A 15841-nucleotide genomic window follows, 5' to 3' on the forward strand; every position below is an offset into this window, starting at 1 on the left:
GACCTTATTTCTAAACACAATGTTAAACATGGTTGTTAATTAGAAAACTAATCTAAGAAACAAGTAGATACAAAAATGTTCCAAAAACATGAGCTGAGTAATATCTTTGTACACTAGCACTATTTAAATAACATAAGGAGTCTAGTACTGTAATTCACAGTCATGCCTACTACAGATGAAATAAACATCTAACTTAAGTCATTGAACAGATGGAGAACTGTAGAAGAAGTCAGGAATAATATACATTGTCTCAATCCATAAAATTTCCTAGAAAATGAGCAGAACTTACAGAAAATGACGAGCCATTCTTTGAAACCGCAACGGGGTAAACTCCATCTTCTAGATGCACAGAGAGCTCCCAGCTACTTCTCTGCGATTTAGCAACAGGAATTCTAAAAAAGAAACAGGCAGAAGAAGAATTTTTAACAGAGATTTCATGCTTCACCCATTTTAACCGGAAGCACTTTCCTCACAGGATGGTCATGAAGGATAAAAAAAATACCATTAGCTATGGACACAGTTGGAGAGCATACTTGAAAAAAAATACTAGATACATTTTTCTGTCAAACGGTATATTAGGAGAAAATGCACAGCAAGTTCTTTCTAGATTTGCCTTCACACACTGGGTACACCAATAAAGTTATAACAGGCTCTTGAGTACAATCAACATTGGCTGCAGAATTAGTTCAAACAGAATGAAAAGCAGATGAGAAAGAGGTTTGGCAGAAGAACGGCAACAGTGATAGCTGCAGCATTCTTGCTAAGGAGAAAACACTATCCCTTTCATCTCATTCTCAGTAAGCCTTAATTATAGTCCAATTAGACAAAAAAAATGCCAAACAAATAGTATACATAATTTTATAATACACATTTTACATTATTTCATCCACAGAGACCTTCAAATAAACTATAAGTAATGATAAATCACAACCCATATGCAGGATTATACCTGTTCCTGCAACAGTCTGTGAATGCACTAGCTATCAGTTAATACAAGAAACTTGCTTCTTTTCAACTTCAGCTTAAAGAAGCAAATCTGACAGCATGGAAATCAGACCTGAAACTTGCAAATTCAGAGCAAAACAAAACATTTTCAGCCATTTTATTTAAAATGTATTCATTTGTAACTTTGATTTCACTATCCTCATCCTAATTTCTCAACTCTCCAAGTTTGTTGTAACAACTAACATCATAAGGTACACTGTAAGCTTTTCTGATGAGTAGTAGCCTCCAACACCACATATGAACAATGGCAAGCACCACTGTGGCCTGAAGAGAAAAAGGTACGAATAAACAAACAGGGCAGGTGGAGTTTAAACTCCATTAAGACAAAGGTATGTTATTTTGGTATAGCTTTTCCTCCACATTGACTCTTAATGTTTAGAATTCTCTGTAAGAAGTCTACAGGGATAATAAATTCATCACATTTAGATCTCCTCTTAAAAATAATTTCTGCTATAATGCTCATCTATTCACCATCAGTAGACTGTACTGCTCACTGCATTATTTTAGGGGAGACTTCAGAATCTTAAAACTTGAACCAGATTCTATTTCTCAACATTACACTGGAGAAATACATGTTTCTGAATTTTGCTGCATGCAGCCTGCTAAGAATTCAAATGCCCAGTGAACCAGACCTCCCCAAAAGTGCTCAGTTCTCTGTCAAATCAACAGGGAGAAGTGCCGTTGAGGCCTCCAAAGGCCACAGTAGGAGAAACTGTCTGTTGAAGACAAACATAATATGCTGACTAGCAAAGAATTTAGGCAATTACTTTAAGAATGTTGGGTTTTTAGACACCTAAAATTTAGGCACAAGTTACCTAAGTTACTTGATTTAGGTACAAGGTACCTAATACCAAGCAAGCAGTTTCTAAAAATTTTGCTTTGCAGTTTGCCTCAAGGGGAAAAAGGAAATACTAAATATATTAGCTAGACAAGTAGATATATATTTATCATTAGTCGCTTCTAGATCCATACCAAGTAGAGTCTACATCAAAATTCTGAGTATCTTACCTCAGCTATTATCACTACCCACAAATTTCATACACAACACCAATACTGAAAATAACCTGTTCCCAAACTAGCAATGCAAAGAGTTACCTTTGGCATTAACATACAGAGACAACTGTCAAAACAACAAATCCGAGGAAGTATTTATGGCTCACTGGTTGCAATGACATTTCTCAGCACCTCATCTTGAGGTTCCTTTATGTCACCAAAACATTTACCCTGGCTGATAGGAAATGCTACAGACACTGGAGTTCCTGAAGAAGAGGAACTGAGGAATTTCCCGGATAGGTAGTAGGCAGCTAGCCGAGAGATGTTTTCACTGCACTTCCTGGTATCAGAATAAGAATGAATGTAGTGGTTTTTTGGCCGAGTCTGGCTAAATTCTACATCATATTCCATAGCAATAACCAACAGGATTTAGCAGTTTACAGCAGCTTCGTATTTCTTGTATAAGAGGTAAAACCTCAACTCGGACACAGCTTAGTAGATCCGCTTCACTGGTGGCAAGAGATTCCTTATAATCCTGCTGGCATGGCCCTGCTTCATATTGCATTTGACTGGAAGTGACCTCATGAATCTGGCTGCTGGCCATCAAAGGAAAGACAGTCTTGTTCTCCAGCAGGGATTATTTTTGTTCGGTCCTGTCTTGCTGAGCCTTGTCAAGTGTATCTCCAAACAGGATGCATGCCTCTTGAAAGGCATGACTATGATCACTGCTTTGCCTGCGTTTCAAAGTACCACAGAGTCATATAATTCCTCTTTCTGCAACACTGGTGGTCAGGAGGGCAAGGTCCAGAGCTGAATTTAATACCAAAGAATGCTGCAAGTTGTACTTCTCTCCTGGAATTGCTGTATTCTTTTGCACAGGGGCATTTTTCAGCTTTGCTAATCAACTGTCTGTGACTTTGTAATTGTAACCTACAGTTACATTGACTAAGATGGATACATAAGTTAGCTCATGAGAATCCTACTTTTTGTTGTTTTCACTAAAATCAACTTTCTTTCAAGCAAATGATTCTGTAGCACTAGACTCCATTCTAATGGGATAAAAAGTTTCTTCATACTGGTAAAGATCACAAAGTACAATCTGGGGAAAACTTCTTGGATCTGGAAAGGAAGTTTATCAAGTCTATGAACTGCTTTAGAAGTGGAAAGGTTTCTAGTGCATGGGAAAATGGGAAATAATCTCTTTGTTCTTGGGCAAAGTTACTTCCTTAGCTGAAAACTCTTCTAACTCCTCCAAAGAGGAGACATCTGGACTTCTGAATATATTTTCCACTAGTTGATGGAAAACACTCGAATTTCTGAATATTTCCAGAAATTTATAACTTTCAAAATTCTACCTACTGGGCTGAAATATGACATTTTTATTTAGACAAAAAATATTAAAAGAAAAAATAATGCAATTTTTACCATCTTAAAAGATGCAAACATTTAAGGTTGGCATTTCAGGCAGAAGAGTTCCTCAGCTTTCCCTCCTACCTCAGATTCAAAATCTACACAGTATTTCTTTTGTAGGGTTACACACACACACACACACACACACACACCCTTTCTTCTCTTCGTTTTGGCAAACGAAGTCTCATCACAGAAATTACTTTCTTTATGCATGGAGATCACTGACTGCAGGAAGAAAGAAAATTTTAGCAGCAAGACGCGTACTGGGTGAACACGAAGAAGGGCCACATAGAGCTATGCGCTGTTTTCCCTCGCCAGGAGTATCACACACACGGAAAGAGCAAAGGGAAGGCAAAAGGCTCCGCCGACAGGACAGAGGGTGGAGAAGGGCATCCTGAACTCCTTCAATACAGAAACAGACAGTTCTGAACTGCCTTTTACAGGGGAGTTTCATGAGCAATAGGGGCAATAAGAGTATGGTGATGGCCTGGCTTTAAGTCATAAAGACACTACTATAAAGTATTTGAGCTATAAAAATATTTAAATGGTATGACAAGCAAAAGAGGAGTGTCTCAATTTTTTTTAAATCTCTGTCACTATTCATTAACTATAGATGATGTCAATTTATTACAGTCTCACAATTTATTTCATACATAGCACAGTGTCTTATGTCCCTTTTACCCCCAGCTGTCATGACAGAGAGAGATACTTTATAATAATGCAGCAATTATAGCTCTTGCTTTCTTTGCAAGTTTTCAGTGAGGGAAGCAGACAACTGTTAAAATTTTTAGATCGACACACACTTACTGTGCTCATGGAAAACAGACACTAGTTTAACTATTATCTATTCCAGTCAAAAACAAATAACGAAAGAAAACAGACATTCACAAAAGCAAGTCAAGTAATAGCTCTGTCCCAGCCTATCCATTTTGATTGTYACCAACCAATCAGATAGAAGGAACTCAATAAAACTACAATTTTCTGCAGTTTGTGGCAAATAAACTCCACTCTCCTGATTACTGTTGATGATGTAATGAGCTATGATAAATGTCACCAGCTCCTAAAGGGTCATGAAATTGAGTATAGATTTCTTTACTTCCAATTCAAAATGAGAGTTTTAACGCTGGGGGAAAAAACTTGCAAATTCTTTTACTTCTGATACTTTTGCTGCATAATACTTTAGGTAAATACAGAGAAATCCCAAACTACCATAACTTTCTCCAATTATGAAGGATTATAAGCATTCGAAAACCACATTCTAAGACACTCCGTAAAGCTGTTTCTCAATTGTGCAATTACCTATTCAGCAGTTAAATAAAAGTGAAATATTGACTTAAAACAATGTTAATGGTCAAAGAATCATTAAGAAATCCTTCATCATAACTTTCACAGCAGGTGGCCTGTAAAATGATCAAGAATAATGTGCTGGATTCTGTAGCCACCAAGGTCAGTTTCTGCATACAAATCTTTGCAGGGGAAGAAAAAAGACCTTCAGAAAGTGGGCCATTCATCTGAACCAAGTTCAGAGAATTTCCAGCACTGTGAAAAGATATGTTATGCAAGCACATAGATGTATTCAGTGGGGGTAGACTGAACCAGCTACATGGAGACTACAAAGGAGCCCTCCCATGGCTCATGAATAAGTCGAGGAAATGATCAGAAAAAAATGGAGAGATGTTTAGACAGATGGCCCACTTAAAATGCCTGGGACAGGGCATAAGCAATTTTAATGAAACTTTAGATCTACCATATAAATTGTTTCTTATTTTCTCCCCACTCCCCCCTCCCATAAAAACTCAAGAAAGGCAAGTAGAAATTTAACAACTCAAACAAGAGTCTATCTTACGATGTAAAAAAAAAAGGCAAAAGGGAAGCCAGTCTCACCCTTTTGAGCATTATTGGTTTAATAAGTTCATATATAAAGAAATATCCTTCAGAGAACCTTCAGCTATCAGATGAATATAAAAGCAGGGGACGGATAGATTAAAAGAATTCTAAACAGAAGTGTACCGCCAAACAAAACACAAATCTAAGCTTACTATCTGAGTAAGTACTTTCAACACTTTCCAACATAAAAGTTCATCGCTGCACAGAAAAGATAAAAGCAGCACTTTCACAGGATTATTTTAAGAACTAAAAATTATGTGAAAGGAACCTAAGAATCTGGGAATATTTTATTCAGCAATTTGAAATATTTTCTACAGGCATTCACACACATTTTCTACATATATTCAGATTGCTTCATCTATACATATCACACATGCACTTTTCCTTCCTTCCTTCATACGCTTTATGTATGCATATGTATATATATATTCCTTTCACCAAGAGTATGAAAATATACCATCATTATAGTAAATTATAGTTCTACATAGGTCACACAAAAATAAAAATCCCTACTAGCCTGTGTGCCAGCAGATCAGACAAAGGCTGAAAGAATTACTCGGTGGTTCTGTCAAAATGGTTTTTATATTAAACTTGCTTGCATATTGAATTTAGACCAATAACAAATATGCATATTTATAGCCATATACTAAATCTGAATAGTGACCACTGGAAAAAATTAAATAACATGGAAGGTAAACTGTATAATAGAAAGCACTGCTTAAAAAGGATGCTATGGAGTGAACTGTGCTTTCATTCAAAACACTGTACTTCTGGATACTTCATTTTCCTTTAATAGCAGCCTTTGGGGGAATTTGCTTTGACATAAGGGCCTGTGATCCAACGGCCAATGAAAACCTCCAGTGCCTTTAATGACCTCTAGATCAAGCCTAAATGATGAAATAGATAAAGCTAGATCCTATAAAATATTTAAGTGCTTAAAGCAAATTTAGGCTGAATTTAGCTATCCAGATCTAAATCTGTGGCCCAACCCGTCTTCCCTTCATTTAACTAACAAGAAACCCTGCAGACAACCTGAGCTCATGCTGGCTCACCCTCCTCCGCTCTCAAGTTCAGTTCTGTGAGCAAGCAGGGCTCGGCTCCCACGCACGGTCACCCCAACCTCACTGCTCTGCAACTACCTTGCCGCTCAGCCTGGCGGGGCTCCAGGAATTAGGGGCTGCTTTGCCAAAGTTGTGTCCACAGCCTTAAGGAGGAGGTGCGTGCTCCGAGCACAGAGGCAAACAAACATCAACAATTTTGAGCCTCTTGAAAAATCTCTTACGGCCCTCTTCATTTTTAAAGCTGTCAGGAAGAAGAGGTAGGGTTGCTGCTATTGCCGATCCTATTATAACGAATTGGTGGCCATAGCACATGCACCCAGCAAATGAAAGATCTGGGTTATCGGTCCCCTTCAACCTGTGAGGGTTTGAGCCTACCTCTCTTTTCTCTCTCTCAGGAGAAAGGGCCTGTGCCCAGAGGCAGGCATTAGGGGACTCACCATCCTGCCTGCTCATGGTAGGAAGGAATGAGAGATTTATGGAGGCACAGAGAACACAGCTTTGTAGCCTGATGATGCATCCTATGGGAGGAAGAATTCTGGTATTTGGTTCTACTCCAGGAAATTTTTATGCGCTCTGCATTTAACTCACTGGGTAAAACACAAAGCAATTCTGGGAGCTGAAAGCAGAACCCAAGACCACCCCATTCCAGGGGAGGGTCGGACTGCCCAGTCCTTCAAGCAGATGACAGCATACTCTGGAAATTACAAATAAATAAATGTAAAACATGATATCTGAAGCTCATTTCCTCCTATGACGTCAGGGCTTACTTCAGCATTTGATTTCTCTTGGAAAAAACAAATACTGCAAGCATTAATGCTGGATAAGAGATGTTGCTCTTTGTCCCATTGCAAGCATTTCTGAGATGGGAAGCAAGGAAGCTTCAAATCATGAGTTCACAAGTACATAGAAAAGACATTTATTTTCCATACAATTTACAAGTCAGCTTCTGTTCTGTTCTTTCAGACTCTTTCCTGAATCAGCAAAACTGTTCATCAAAGTAAAAACTACCCGCATGCAGGTGTTTTTAATCACATCAGTCAACAGTATTGACTTATGCTGATAATTGCTTCAGAAAAAAGAAAAAGCTGTTGGTCATCAAAAAAAAGGGTTCAGGCTATTCCTCCTCAATTGAAGTACTTTATTTCACAGCTGTGTCTTATCTCTAACACTTACTGTTGCACCCTCTATTTTTAGTATTGGTTTGGTTTTGTGCGAGTTTGAAAAAACAATAATGATAACAAGAATTACAACAAACACTCCACAAAAGGGAGAGGACAAACCCTATACAAATTTTGCTGTGTTTCCTTGAACAAGGAAATTTATCAATTTGCTTATGATGCAGATATTTAGGAATAGTCTCAGAATAATTATCCTACTTTCTTTAAATGCTCAAAGAGCTTCAGACACAAATTACAGTGAAGCAGTAGGGAGGGCTGCAGCTCTCTTAACATCATTCAGGAGCAATTACACCCTCCCGTATATATGATACGATGAGGCTGGGATGAAAATGTTGAGCAGCCAGCTCCTGCACTTCTATTCAGACAATGGTTGTGCCCACCAATAATGTTCTCTGTTTTTCACATTGTATTAAGTTTAGATTATTACAGGTTTCCTATGCATGTTAAAAATAGACAGAAAGCAATCTCTAAACTACTAATATGAAAATGGTGATGAAATGATGGAGTACATATTAATAAACTTGATAACATAGGAGTCGTTCAATTTTACATTGACCCATAAGACAACTTTGCATACTTGATAATTTTTTTTAAACATCTAGGCAAACTCCCTGTTCAGTTTGTTCTAATCATCTAATAGTGAAATCTGTCTGATTTTTAGCTTACTAGTCTCAAACTAATTGCCACCAACTGCTGTAACATTGAATTCAAACCACATTCACAACTTTAATCTGTTGTTCCTTTGTTCTGAATTCGAAATTTCAGTTATTCTCCTATTTTAAGACTAGAAACTCTGGAGAGTAACAAAGTAATCAAGACAGTACACAATGGGTGTGAGAACATTAGTGTTTCAGTTCGGTTCTGGAGTAGCTTTTGAAGCAACATCCCGATCGATCATCTCCACCGACTGTGCTTTGCAGAACAGACTCAGGACACAGAATGCAAGTAAGACGGAAGACACTCCAGAACTGCACCTAACACGCTCCGGCCACAAACGGGCATTTGGTGCATGGGACTAAGCTAAAGTCCAGTATACTTAGTGAGAATATCAGCTCCTCAGCACCAATTGTTTCACTCTAGAGATCCACTCATCCTGGTGCACACCCCAAAGATAGCTAGATTAACTACTGCTGTACTTAAGAATGAAGAATCTTTTATTCATATAAGGGGTTTTGGTCTTAATCTCTGCAATTACACTCCTTCAGAACCATAAACTCAGTGTTCAGCTTAGCTCAGTAAATGTGGTATGAGGCCATAGTGTAAAGGATAAACAAAAAACTGATACTTAAATTCAGACTCAAAAATCTTTATTTAGTTGCCCCAGTAAAAGAAGTTACTCAGTGTTTAGCTCCTGCCAGCTTCTCTCAGTTGAAAGCAATGAGAGCATTTGACAACGCAGTACTTTTGAAAAAAATCATACTGCCAATTTGGAGGACCAAATATATAAACTGGAATCAAATTTAAAACTTCCATTTTGAAAAAAATCTTGGCCTGACGTGCCAGTGCTTTATCTATCCTGTTATATAATAATATCATCTTGCACATATTACTCCACCTGCAACCACCAATAATTTACAAGCTTAATCTGGAAAAAATGCATGAAGTTATCTTTTTCATATTCAGAGATATGCATTTGCACCCATGGACTGACTGCCATATCAGTCATTTAAAGGCAGTAACATCTGACTGTCAGCAAGTGCTTGACTTAATAAATCAAGAACTAGATCAAGAGTGAGAGATATTACAGTCAAGGGAAAGGGAAGTCATCGCAACAAGGCTGTCTCTGAGGAAATTTGGCAACAACACTGGGAGTAAGAACATCAGCCTTCTAATGAGAAATGATAAATTATATTAYGCTAACAGGAAAAGAAATATGTCTCGGAGCCAAGCTGAAAATACTTTCTACAGAACACCACCTCCACACTTCGTTTTGAGGTTATTATTAAGAACTATGTATTAAATGCTACCTTTCCTGTGTTTAACAGTTTTATTTAGGTGTCTCATCTAAGACTTAGATAGTCTGCAAGATTGACAGAGCTACTTTTGATCTATCAGTCCACCCTGGACTGACCAGTTAATACTGCCAGAAATATGGAATAGTTGTCTTTCTGCCACACTTCACAACACTTGTGACTTATTCTCTCTGAAGCCTGTCACAAATGCAATATTTCTGAAGGTTATTATTTAAAACAGAATTCTACTAATTTTTTATGCATCTTGGGAAGCATAACACTTGCAGCAGACTTCAGCAGGGTTTCAAAGTATTGTACCAGCTCACTCCATCACACAGAGATTAGCACTTCCTGTATACTTGGTTGCAGCTGAGCCAGAGGAGTGCATACAAGAGCTTAACCATCTCATGCCAATGAGTTCACTTTCATAATACAATTGTACTGATCACATATGCTCTACCATGATTTTTTCTCTACACAAGGCTTAATTCAGTAAATACATAGGATACACATTCAGGATGGTGTATAACCCCAGAAAAGGATGGTCAGATTTTCCCTCACTAACCATCCTACATGCCATAGCATAGGAAACAGAAGCTGGCCTTGAAAAGTGATTAATTTGCAACAACAGATTATTTTCTAGACACAGGCTAGTTTTTCATAAAGATGCTTCTTTACTGCATACACAAGAACCGGTGCTGGGTGGACAGCAGTGCAAACATCAATGACACATGTACCAAACCACAGACAAATCAGATCAGAGCACCAGGTTAGGAAAACTCAAGCCAGTTTCAGACAGGCAGCATAGTAGTCACTCTCCCTCCCTAACATGTAAAAAATGTGACGTTTCACAGATTTTAAAGCTTTGTTCTCYGTTTCTTCCACACGAGCTTCCTGTGGAACAAATTAATAACACTAATTCTGTTAAATTAAAGAGAAGAGCAGCAGAGGCAAAGAAAAAAAAAGAAAAAAAATTAAAGGATATTAGATAACATAAAACATGCATCTTCAGTAAGTATTAATTCTCCATACCTAGTCTATTATGGCACATAAAAGAGCTCCAATGACTCACATTACCTTCAACAAATCTTTTACCGCACCTTTACCTTACAGCCAGAGTTCACACCATTGAGCCTTAGCCACCAAGGTTCACCATATTCTCCCTTTATAACCAATGGAAAGAGAAAGGTATCTCTCCACAGTGAGTCAGACCTCAAATAGGCTGAACTGCCTTTTGGAGACACTTACCTCTATTATATTACTTAGTCAATATGAATCTGGGCCACAGAAACCCAGCCTCAAGTTGTTATTAACAAAATCACATGTATTCAGAAGAAACCAGACCTCTGCTTTCACTCCACATATTTCACATATTTTGCCCACTAATTTTTCTGCAGGCTAAACTCAAAGTAGGAAACCAGTCTATGTGGGAGGGACAGACCCAAAGAGTGGCAGTAACACTGCTGCACATAATGATTAAGATGAAGTTGATCTTTTGCTTAGATTTCTCTCTCTGACTTATTTGGGGGGAATAATGATGGATATAGCATAGCAACATTTAAAAAAGGCCTACTGGATAGAACACTTGTCCATCTAGTCGAGTATTTTGTGATGAACAGCAGATAACCAAAGAGGGTATAAGGATAGGGCAAGAATCTAGTCACACTTCTACTAAATACTTGCCAGAAGTTCCCTCTTCCTCCTTGCCTTTATCCAATACAATTTAGCTCTAAATTTATTCAAAGCAGTTTGGTAATCCACAAATCAAAGAAATATTTTCTTAAATGTAAAACACATTTTTCTACATGCTATATATAATATATATATATGCATGCATATGTGCCATATATGTACATTTCTTTATGCTATATGCAACATTTTTCTTTAAGCATGATTTCTTACACACCCAATTATTATACAATTAAAATGATTACACATATTGTTTAAAGAGATAATATTGTTCCCTCTTTCTTGGTAAGCTGATATATAAAACTAAATTTTTCTCTGAATGTTCCTGTTCCAAAAACAACCATGAACAAACAAGTTTACGGTCAAGAGGATGCTCAAAAAGAACACCAAACTGTTCCTCCTGACACAGAAAAAACAGACACATTTTGGACAGGAAATATAAAACAAAATAGTTGCACAAAACATGACTTGGTATACACTACACCTAACGGATTTTGATCCAGCATCTGTAACTATTCCCATTGGAATAGGAATTCCTGGACTTTTAGATGAAAAACTACTAAGTAATCAGTAAAGAAAGAAATGAATAACCAGAGGAGAACCAAAGTATTTTCAAAATGCACATCCAGAAGCAGCGTCTGGCAGATGAGAGAGGGTATCTTAGTGAGATATTCAGAAACAATTCTCAGCTTCTCCTTCAACTCCAACCTACTTTGTGCTCTCCCACTCCTGCTGATGGAAACCATACACAATGACAGGCTTGTTCTCTCTAGAGAACTCAAGGAGACTTCCCAAAGTCTTCTTGTCTATATCCAACGTAATTTCTCTAAAAGGCAAATAACTGCAGCCCTTTTCCGTTTGAGAGGAGCTGTCCCTGTCCCTGAAGAGTTGTGTTCTATGCTTGGCACACCGCAAACATGACAATTTCTCACCACAATCCAATTCTTGAAAATGGTGGACAGCAAAAGGCCACCAGTTCGCACCACCTCCCTCACCTAGGAACAGTAAGGGCTGGGTGCTGCCAAAAGAGGACCTGCTTTATAGCAGGTAAATTTCAGTGTCTGGTAGAAAAATGGGTGGCCTGGAGAAAACCACTACTGTTTCATCAAGATGGATCAGATCACCATTCATGGCAGACAGAGGAGCCTTAAAAACACATACCACAAGACCATGGTAAAGACAGAAGTTAAAAACCTAGGAGGGATACCAGTTACAGGTTCAGAGAGCACACTCTCCTTCAAACTAAAATTTTAGCAAGCATCCGAGGGTATTTGGAGGGCCTTTAAATCTGGAATTCAACAGGCAAATAAATGATGCCATAAGAAGCAAATCATTATCAGCAATTATTTGCATCTTTGCACTGTACACTCCTAGATCAAGACCAATTTTACTAACCACCACAGAGAGACAGAAAAAAGACCTGCCATCATCATCTCCTTTCTAAGTCAATGGATGAACATCCCTGGTTTCAAAGGAACCAGGTTCTACACTGTTCTTTCCTGTCCAGTCTTTTCAGACTACAGGCTTTGAAGGTGCCATTATACCAGGGTATGAAGAGCAAAATATACACCATCTAATGTGCAAAAAAGAGGGTTTCCTCAAATACATGTAAGCTGATTGCTGATTTTGAGTTGTGCAAGGTCAGGTAAGAGATCCAAGTCCCAGATACTGAACAGAGAAACAATTAAAGTTGCCTCTCAAATACTTCCTCCATTAGAATTAGACAAATACGCATAGTCACAGAGCAACAAATGAACATGTGATTCTACTTATGAAAATAAATATAAGGCAATGATGAATGTTCTTTTCAGGATTCTGTCTTGGTAACACACATACCAGAAATTGTCTTATCAAGAAAGTGAAGAAAGAGCTCTTAAGACTTCTGGAGGGAGAGGAGGGAAAGGTGGGACACATTTTCTCCTGAAAAATGCTTCTTCAACATTTTCACTTAAACGCACACATTAGAATTATGCAGAAGTGACCTGACTCTCTAAAAGTGAAAAGAAAGAAGCCTTAGTTCAGTCTTATACATTTGCACTTTTAATCTTACCCTTAAACAAGACTGAATTGAGCATAACTGCATTGAAGGTCTGCTTCCATACTGGCATATCAAATTTCAAGCCAACAGCTCTTTTATTTAAAATATGTTAGATAAAAAGGTAATATGCTCTCTGTAAGAGTTCCCTTGAGGTTAGAACCAATAAATTAACTGTTACCATATGTTTGGCTCTTTTGGCAAAATTCAGCAACAAAACACTGCCAAACCTCTTTTGGCAAGTAATAATATTTGGTAGCTTATAGTACAACTTGAAAAAAAAGGAAACTGGAAAGAAAGCTTGGAAATTAATAGAAGAAACTGCATTTATATCCTAGTATAGTTAGCTGTATGCTGTTGAAAGAAAAATTCTAACAAAGCCAGCTCTATGGGTCTGATCTATAATAAGCAGCTGTCTTCTCAAAACAGAGAGCTATATCAAATGCAAACTCTAACACTCCAGCTAGTACAGTAAGGCAAATATTTTGTGTTTGTTTTTTTCCTAACAATGCCAGATATGTTTGATTTCTTTTGCAAAGAGGAGTTTTACAAAATTAGTATCCCAAACTGCTAAAATAGATATTATTAGTGTTTTCATTATAATGGGCTTATTTCATTACAAATGGGCAGAGTCCAGGCTTATTTGCTAAGCTGTAAGTTCACAGCAGTTTCATTTATGTCAAAATTAAATACAATTGTTTTTTATACTTTTATACCTACATCATTGAGAATAGTATACTTCTAATTGTTATTAGCAATGTAGGATATAGAATTCTGGACACTTTAAGAATATTACAAACTTTTTAAAATTCCAGTCAAACAGGTGGAGGGAACGTAGCTGGTTCTATTCATATACCAAGACAAGCAGAACTTGCTTTGTAAGGTCACAGTTAAAAAAAACAAAAGCAAACAAAACACTAATGCCTTTTCACATATGAAAAACATCTGTTTTATTTTATTTTTGTAATCACCTACAGCAAGGTACTTTAAATTCACTGTTATTTTCATTCCCAAACACATGGATACAGCCTGTTTGCCATGATGGTCTGCATGAACAGAAGAAAACAGACAATTAAAATTTCTGGTTTTCTTTAGTTAATTGCATCATCCTATTAAATTCCAATTTTTATGTATATAAATCACTTGCTATTCAGCTTACAGTTCCACATACAAATCTGTCATGTTATTGCATTAATTGTATTAACACAAATGTAATATTAACGAGAGCACTTACAGGTAAAAGTAATTCTAAAGTGTAGGTCTAGGGATTATAATACAAGCATCTGAAAGGTTTTTCCAGAAGAAAAATATTTTTGCCTTTCTATAGATGCTTGCCTTGCTCAGCCATCTGGGATTTTACTAATAATCTTCTCATTACTGTATTCATCTTCTGATTTTTTTTATTTTTTTTTTTTAAGTAAGGCAATTTCTATGAACACTTGTCACTGAAATCAGAGACTTCATTACCCTGCAAAATATATCCACAGTTCAAAGTATTTAAGAGGGTTAAACAAAATGCAAACATTTAATGCAACATTAAGCATGTGAAATAAAAACTTGATTGCCTAAAGAAAGCATGCTATGCTGTTACCCTGGTGACAGGTTAAAAAAGGATTGTGAGCTGAATGGCTGTATGATATGAAATTAAAATGTTTCACATTGAACAATCCAAAATGAATTGGGAAAGGTTAGAGCAGAGGAGAGAGAAATCAATTCTCCAATGGCAATGGTGAATGGAAGTGAAGTCTGAATAGGATTTGCCAGTGGGGTGCAACAGCTGCCAAATATCCTGCAGCCAAAGAATTACAATAATACTGATGAAGTGTGCAAGAGCTTTTGGAATCATTGCAGGGAACAGAGAAATACTCCTACAATAATGAGGCCATTCTGTGTCCCATCCCACTTTTGCAGTTGAATCAAAGGAAAAAGAAATGGTTGAAAATTGTAATACTCAATAACAAAGGTATAAATGAATTATCTATCCCTTCAATCAATATCTTATATTTAACTACAGCCTTTGTGAACCATGAATGAAGCAAGCACATTAAAGAATGGACAATCAAGACACATACATGTGAAAGTATGCAGACAACACTGTATGAGAGACCTTCTTCCCATATTATTTTTCGATAATATTTCTACGGCAACAGCACCTAAAATAAGCTAAATACTACACAAACAGCAGGAAGCAGCCAATGCCCCAAGGAGCTAAAAAAGGTATGGTCCTGATGCTCGTGCTCATCTTTTTTATGTTAATAAACCTAGGAAAAACACATCAATTGAACTTCTCATGTGAATACAGTTTCACATGTATTTACTGAGCTTAGAATCCCCCCAGAGTCAACAAAACTTTTCCCCTTCCCAAAAAAACTCCAATCCAACACAATTTCATTTCTGTCCTTCAAAACTCCAAATAAAATATACAGATGGAGAGCAGAAAAATATGTTGAAAATACCTCTAAAGTGACTGAGGAGGAGGAGGCAATTAGTACAAACCTTGTTAGCTCTACAGCTTTATATATACATTTTTACACACAGAAAAATATTAAAGTTGAGGAGTTGTAGGCCTGCGTGACAAGAATTGTTGGGCTCAAAAGGGATCAAAGTAAAGGAAAGAGAGAAATCTTGTGG

The 15841-nt window shown here is 37.2% G+C and overlaps 1 protein-coding gene across 1 annotated transcript in view; it reads right to left on the minus strand.

Moving 5' to 3' along the window:
• The window catches only part of LOC112966437 (propionyl-CoA carboxylase alpha chain, mitochondrial-like), a 166344-nt gene that overhangs the window by 116878 nt on the left and 33625 nt on the right, over positions 1–15841 (minus strand). Inside the window, exon 7 of the mRNA XM_026066540.1 lies at positions 290–392. Coding sequence (XP_025922325.1) covers positions 290–392 — 103 coding nt within the window. The remainder of the gene's footprint in view (positions 1–289; positions 393–15841) is intronic.

This window comes from Apteryx rowi, unplaced genomic scaffold, assembly GCF_003343035.1.
Source record: "Apteryx rowi isolate R43461 unplaced genomic scaffold, aptRow1 scaffold_242, whole genome shotgun sequence".
Classification (NCBI taxonomy): Eukaryota; Metazoa; Chordata; class Aves; order Apterygiformes; family Apterygidae; genus Apteryx; species Apteryx rowi.